The sequence below is a fragment of the Charadrius vociferus genome, unplaced genomic scaffold (genome assembly GCF_000708025.1).
Source record: "Charadrius vociferus isolate BGI_N301 unplaced genomic scaffold, ASM70802v2 scaffold126, whole genome shotgun sequence".
Lineage (NCBI taxonomy): Eukaryota > Metazoa > Chordata > Aves > Charadriiformes > Charadriidae > Charadrius > Charadrius vociferus.
Genome location: NW_009648894.1, coordinates 2677346 through 2685158, shown reverse-complemented (window position 1 = coordinate 2685158; position 7813 = coordinate 2677346). Strand labels below are relative to the sequence as shown.

The 7813-nt window shown below is 46.2% G+C and overlaps 1 protein-coding gene across 1 annotated transcript in view; it reads left to right on the top strand.

Moving 5' to 3' along the window:
• The first annotated feature begins 7226 nt into the window (after nt 1-7226).
• The window catches only part of SKIDA1 (SKI/DACH domain containing 1), a 2438-nt gene continuing 1851 nt past the window's right edge, over nt 7227-7813 (top strand). Inside the window, exon 1 of the mRNA XM_009887150.1 lies at nt 7227-7808. Coding sequence (XP_009885452.1) covers nt 7227-7808 — 582 coding nt within the window. The remainder of the gene's footprint in view (nt 7809-7813) is intronic.

Sequence of the window (7813 nt, the reverse complement as noted above, 5' to 3'; positions counted from 1 at the left end):
TGGAACCGGCAACTTCTGCTGGCAGCGGGTACCGCGGCTGCGGCGGGCTCCGGCGGTAAACGGGGGTGGGGGGAAGAGAAGGTGGCGGTGGTGGGGGTGTATTTAAATCTGTCCGCAACTTTCTCGCCGTCCCTTGCACCCCCGCCGCCGCCGCCCCCAGCCTCGAAAGGTAAAGTTTAAGCGAGCCCCGCCGCCAGCCCTCCGCAGCGAGGCTTAAACGGGAGAGGAAAACGTGAAACGTTCACACGGAGAAGTGGTTCCCTTTGTTCTTTCATTGTTTCTACCCGAAGTGGCGGATACAAGGACAAACGCTTACCTTCTCTCCTTTTTGCTGCAAAACACACACGTTCCCATTAGCTGTAAAATGCACCGTCCACCTTGGAAGCGACTACAAATGTCGGGAGAGTTTGTATTCCATTCTTTTTTGCTCTCTGCTCTTTTTAGCGTAAGATTAAGTTGCCGAGCACGTTGTTGCAAGCTGTAGCCCCCCGCGTTAGTGAATGGTCACGTTTAGGACCCTCCAAGTCCATCCTAATTCTGCCAGTAGAATTGAGGGTATTGGAGGTCTAAACTTTCAAAAGGAAAAGGGCCTGCGTCTATCTAGCAGACCTGAAAACGCACTCAGTTCCTCACTCACTTCCACAACATGGATATAAACATTTCACCTCAGACAACTCAATGAAATATACATTTTAAAGCTTGAATGTAGAAAAGCTGTTGCCTCAGCGGAGAGAAGCTGAGAGCAAACTGGCCTGAAGAAAATCTACCTCAGTGTGCTCCGCAGCGGTAATCGTTTCTCTCTGGAGTTTAAAACGAACAAATAAATAAGAACATCATATAGAAATATTAAGCATAAAGTTTAATGGGAAACAACCTCTGAGAGGAACGTGCTACCCAGGGTGGAATGGAGAATCACAGCTCTTTAAAGTGTCCCTTTCTTGCAAAAAAGATTGCTTTTAATTTCTCTCCCCCCGTGTGACCAAGGCAGGGGAGAGGAACCCGTTTTCTGTTCTCTTTGTAGTCCGGTTGGTGTTTCGCACCCAACCACACAGGCAATTCCCCCCCAAACCTTGCTTTAATCTGATTATGATGAGATTTGCTGATACAATGAATATTTGAAATGATCCTTGTGTCTTAGCGAGCGGGATGCATTTTCAGGCTCCCGTTTCCAGGGCTCCCTGCCGCAGAGAGGAGAGGGGCGGTGGGAAGACCCCGCTCCCCCGGGGAAGGGGAGGGAGAGAGGGGGAGCAGCCCCCTCCTCCAGCGCCCAAGGGCGACACGGATTAATTCAGCCCAACACCCCCGGCCGGTGGTTGGAGCGGGGGCCTTAAGTGCCTTCCTTCCCCTCCCCACCCCCACCCCCCGCATCATCACGCCTTTGCCAATTGAAAAATAAACAAATAAATAAATAAATTAACAACAACCACCACAAAAAAAAAAAAAAAAAAAAAGGGATGCAGGCGCCCAAAGTAATTGTGGGACCGGTCTAAACGAGCCGGGTAGCAAAATGCGACGCCCCAAAAGGACCGCTGGATTCTCCCGTAAAGCTTTTTTTTTTTTTTAAGGGAGGAGGAAAGGATTGCACGGAGCCAGGATGGGCGCCGAGGTGCAGAGCCTGGTGCAGGTGGCTGGATGCTAAAGGCAGCTGTGTCGCAAGAGGGTGGGAGAGAGAGGAGCTTTTCTTTGATAGCGTTTAATTGGAATTGAAACATTCTGGGGCTGTAAACATTCTTTATTTATTCAGCACACATAAGCGGGCATTGTTTTATCACCATCATAATTACGGTGTCCTTTAAACTCACTGATAGCAAAGGAGATAAGGGAATGCGCCTGTAGCTCCAGATCAAATCGCTGTCTCTCCCCTCTCCCCGGGTCACCAGGATCCACACGGTCCTTAGAGATGAGGAGCGCCGGAAGATTGTGGCCTGGCCATCCCTTACGTCATGAAAGTGATTTGTACCACATTGCTAATTTGGTGCAATTCATAACCTCCTGATCTCCTACGTTTGCAACTGCTTTTCAGTTTGCAGGGAATGTATTTTAAGATGTAGTTCCCCAGTGTAGAAATTAAGAGCGATCACCTATGTGCAGGAGAGGATCTTATTTCCCCATGTTTGTTGCTTTACCTTTGTCTAATTAAAAATGCAAACTTTTAGGATCCTTTCAGAACAAAGCCTCACCAAATCCCCTTTACGTCCAAGGATTTGCAAATTTATAAAGGCTGCATTGAATTCAGCATGGGTCAAGGGGCAAAAAAAGGGTAGAAGGTCACTGCATTTTGATTATGGGTCAGTAAACAACATGGCATGTAGTATGTGTCCAGAAACTCCTGCTAAAAAGTATTTTAAAACTACCAGGAGTATCAAACTCAAGAAATAGTCTTAGCCCGTGGCGATTATAAATTGCACAAAATGCAAGTGACACCCCAGCCCCCACGGAAAAAACACACCTTAAAAAGCACTTAGCAGAACTCTGCATTGCTGCTTTGTTTACCAAAAAAAAAAAAAAAGAAAGAAAAAAAAAAGGGGAAAAAACCCCAAAGCTGAAACTCCTAGGCATAAGAGTGTTAGACAGATTATGATTTTTTTCAAAATGATGGTTGGCATTTCTTTGTCCTACACATTTAGAAGATTTACTTATACATTCTGATTTATTGTCATACTAGAATTTACGGCAAATTTTAGGTACTACAGTCACATTTGGCTGACTTTAAAATAGCAGAAGGATCCTATTATACTGTTCTTTGACCCTATTATATTTATGTTACTGGACTCTTTGTGATAGCCCCTAGCTGCTTTCTGTGTCCTCCTTGAGCAAAATATGCCCAGCAATATCTAAAAGCAAGGTATAGGGTTAGAAAACAAGTTGTCATTCGAAGTGTATATTTCTGCCCAGCATCATGAAAGTAAAAGGTTTATTTAATGCTTGTCAATGCCCGAAGACATGGTCCAGCACTTAACAAATAATAATAAATAATAATAATGCTCTAATAATGTGGCAATCCTAGTGTGAAAATGCATATGACCTCTTAGGTTTTCCCGAAGATTTTCAAAAGAATTCTCCCCGTCAGTACAACTGCTGGTGGACATCGCTGTTGCATTTCCCAGCAAAACGTTTAAAAGACTGTAAATGGTGTGTGCGTTACTTCATTGCAGAAGGAAGAGGTCAGGCTGAATTGCACTGGTATTTAAACATAATCATACTATGAAAATAAATCAAAACATCACGTAAAAGGAGTATTTTAAATGTTACATCCATTTTCTTTCTGGAACGACGTGGTTAAGCACTTCCCCGCGAGCACATATATTTTAGCACAAGTTTACAAAAATGAAAGTATACGATTTCCAATAAATGGGAATAGGTCTACAGCGAGGTATTATGAATATTATTTTGCTCTTTCTTTTCTAATGAGGTTTATCCTTCGGCCAGACAGCTTCAAGACTGAAACACTACTGCCTATAGAGTGTAGATTGCAGATTGCACGCTACTCAACGTGAAAAGGAGCACGTTTGATTGATAGTCTCTGTGTGTGTGCGCCTATACACACAACTCTCTGTAGTTGCATGTATATGTATTTGGCAAAACCGGGCATCTCTGGGCGTCCTTATCGTAAGAAATGTGAGACAAACATCCAGCCCTTTAATCATGTTCATCTTTGATCACCAGCGAGGGTGACACAGTCCACAAAATTAACAAAGAAACTCCCTTGCTTTTGAGAGATAGCTACATATACATCTGGGGCTGCACACACATGCACGACATACACACGGCCACACGAACACGCAGGCACACACCCCGGCTCCCCGTAAGTAAATTATTGCATAACTTTTCACGTAATTGATACCAGACACCTTTAATTTTTCATTTTCATTCTTTTGGCCAGCTTTCGCATTAACAATCTAAGCCGTAAATGTTGGTGGCTATTGATCGCAATCCCCTGTGTGCGTGCAAATCCATTTTCAAGTCCCCTGCCTTTAATGTGCGTGTGCGTGTGCAAGGGGCCTCCGCCGGCTCTTTAGGAGGATCTCCCCCCAGCCTGTTTGAAGACGACCCCGGATACACAACGTGTGCTGATGGCCAAGGGAAAGCGCACACACACACTCACACTCACACACACGCAAACAAAACCCCCCAAACAAACGATGGAGAAGTAGAGAAAGAGGGGTGAGATGCGGAGAAAGATATGCAGCCGAAGGCGGGTGTAAGTATACGGTGGGGATGTGTAGGTTGGGCGTGTGACATTTCCCCAAGACTTCTGGTGGCTTTTCTGCCTGTCGACATTTGGCTCTGCCACGACCCCGCCGCTCATGGCCGCACCTTTGGGGGAAACCGAGGTTTGCCGAAGAGCCGCCACCAGTTTTAACCGTTTGGTAGAGCCGGAATCGAACCGACCAAAATAACGCATTTTTTAAATAGTTGCCGAATCCCACTGCCAGGCTGTCACCGGCGCGACGTGGGCGCGGGTGCGTGTGCCCGCGGCTCCCTGCGTGCGAACGCACGCGTGGATTTACACGGGGAGCCAACTCAGCTGAACTACCTGGCGAATAAAGGACTTTTCGGCCCACGGGGGCTTTTAGTAGCCTCTTCTGAGCGGCTTTCTCGGAGTTTACTGTTCCTTTACTGTCGACTCCATAGCCTTAACCTTAAAGCAGGGGGAGGAGAGCAGCGGGGAGGGGGTGGGGGTGTTGGCAGCATATAAGTACATCAGGAGGAATTTTTAAACGACCTTATTGTCTCTAGCTCTAGAAAGGCTCCGATGATTTCTTTTTAGCGCCAGCAGCTGTTTTCTCTCGAAACTTTGCTTTTAGCCCCGGCGTAGAGCGGGGCTGCCTCTCACAGGAGAAAAAGGAGAGGCTGGGGGGGATCCAGATGCGAGGCGCGGAGGGGAGGCGAACTCGGCGGATGGTCTGAGCCGTGCCGAGGCATTGTTCACCGCTGCCTCTCGGTTACGTTTAAAGGCTGAAATATCACGAGATCCACTCAATGATCCTTTTCTAATTCGAGGGACAAAATGTAATTTGCCGTAGCTCTGCTCGCTCGGATGGGAATCCTATCCCTGGGTTTCAAAGGGAAGAACTAGGCATCGCGGTTCGCACACACATGGATTAAGTTGAACAGCGGCGATTACATCTGCGCTGAGAGCAACAGTAGTCCAGGGCTGACTTTTCCAATCTCAGCCCTCCGAGTTAGAGGCTCCCTTGAATAGACTTCCTCCATTCCCGGATGCACTTCTCCAAATTCTCACTTCTCTCTAGAATTCCTGCGAATTTGGGGGCTCGCCTGCATTTCGCCTTGGCGTGCAAAGCTGCTTTTTTCACAGAGCGATTATGCGCTTTATTTTAGCTGTACCTGACGGGGTAACACGAACTCCACGCACCATATTGCCAATACGCGGAGCGGATATTGACGTTTGGGACTGAAGATTTTCACATATTTTTTTTATTTTTTTTTCTCCTCCGTCGATTTTTTTGCCAAGTCCCAGAAATATGAGATGTCTCATTAATCTCGAGGATCTGTCTAATTCTGGATGTGCGGTGATACATAAAAGTGCTCGTGTTTGTATCCAGCGGAACACTGGACGCTCGGCAGAGATTGGTGATTTTTTTTTTTTGCAGCGTCTAACGTGCAAACCGCAAGCAGCATCACTTTAACGTGACAAGGGAGAGGCATGCAGTTATCGCAACATTTGCGAAACCCTCGGTCCTGACACTCGACTAATTTCACGTTCCTAAGAAGAGGTTAAACCTTCATGCTGCTTCTTCAAACTGATTTTAAGGGGCTGCTATAAATGGAACATCAAAAAGCTGCGGCAGGGCTACTCCGAGCGGAATATGCAAACTGCGAGCCAGAAGCATCCTAGCCCGTTGCAATATCGCAGATTGTGTGTGCCAGCACTTTTTTGTTATTACGTAAAGCCTCTTGGAAGCACCTTGGATATTTTACATTCTCCTTTCTCTGCTGGAAGCAATCAGCGCGCAGGAATCCTGACGTGGGCTCTGGGACTATAGGACATTCCAGCTCGTGATCCAGCACGGTTAATTGTGAAAAGTGTATACATTTCTGGCTTATCTATGCTTTGTTATGGGTCTGACGTGAGCCCACGTCCTCCTCCTCCCCCCTCCCGCAATATTCCGGGCAGAATTTCAGTTAAAAGTGTTACAGTATCACGGTGCGGGAACCCGCGATATTCTGAGAGCTAAATAACCTTAGTCCCCGGCTGTAAAAAGCTAATTAAGCAGAAGAGGAAAATCAAGAGAAACTCGAAAATGTAAGTATTCCCTCTCGTTAACAACCGAGCATTTAACTTTGGAGCCTCAGCAAGGGAAATACCAGGCTGTTCTGCACGTTTTCGCTAAGCTTCATTTTCCACACAATGCAGAATAAAATGCTAGTTTAAAGCGGCTACGTTACCGAAGGATTTTCCATCGCTACGATCAGACTTATGTCCTTTAAATTCACGGCATGCACAAAAGAGCAACGTTTGTCCAAAACAGGATAAAAATACACGAAACGATAGGGAAAAAAGCATGCAAATCCTTCCTCGGAAGCTAGCGACGAGGAAGTCTGAGAGGTCTGAGTGTGTTTGAGCTCGGATTGTTTAATAGAAAGATTTATATACTAACTGTATTATTTACTTTGGGAGGGGAGGTGGCAGTATAAGGGTATGCTAATTAGTGGGAGATTTTTTGGGGGAAGGGGTGGAATATCAATTTTTATTGCATCACCTGTCAGGAGTGTCCAATCAGCGTTGGCTTTAGGGGAATTAATTGATGAAGGTGTCTCCGGACGAGCTCACTTCACTCTGTCATTTTATTTGTAGCTAAAGCAGCGGCGGGAATAGCAGCTGCATTTCTTTTCTCTTCCTCCCTTCACATTCCATTATCATAGTTTCCAATGGAAAAGCAGGGAATGAAAGGGAACAGGTACTGATCTTCAGCAGCAACTTAGAGAAACACTTTGGCAAACCTGATTTTTAAGATTATATATTGATTGTAGCCTCACGGTATTTTTTTAATTTATTTTTTTAATTTTGTCTAAAGTTTGGCACTTCATTCACCAGGAATAACAGCCTTTGTTATATTTTATTAGCAGGATGCCTTGAGACAAATACAGCATCTGGCTGAGGATTGTGTGTGTGTGGCTTTTTCTTTTTTTTTTTTTTCCTTTTTTTTTTTTTCATATCTCTCTCTCTCTCTCCAAATGCTGGGAATAATTTAATTCACGAAATGGGAGACCTGAAGTCGGGTTTTGAAGAGGTGGATGGCGTGAGGCTCGGCTACCTCATCATTAAAGGAAAGCAAATGTTTGCACTCTCCCAGGTTTTTACAGACCTGCTCAAAAACATCCCGCGAACTACCGTGCACAAGCGAATGGATCATTTAAAAGTAAAAAAGCATCACTGCGACCTGGAGGAGTTGAGGAAACTCAAAGCCATCAACTCCATCGCTTTCCACGCCGCCAAATGCACCCTGATCTCCAGAGAGGACGTGGAAGCCCTTTACACATCCTGCAAAACCGAACGGGTCCTTAAGACGAAACGGAGGAAAATAAGCCGGGCGCTGTCAACCACCGACCTCCGGCCGGAGCTCGCACCCACCGACCCCTTCTCCGGCTTCTGGAAGGAGAACAAACTTTGGCTGGGTTTGAATGACTCTCCCCGGCCCCTGCTGCCCATCCGGAGGAAAGCTTTGCGTCCGGGGGACACAGCCTTGCTACCGGCCTCTCATCTACCTCACATTTTTAGTAAATACACTGGCCACAGCTACCCAGAAATCGCTCGGGCGCCTTGCAAACCCCCCGTAAACTATGAAAC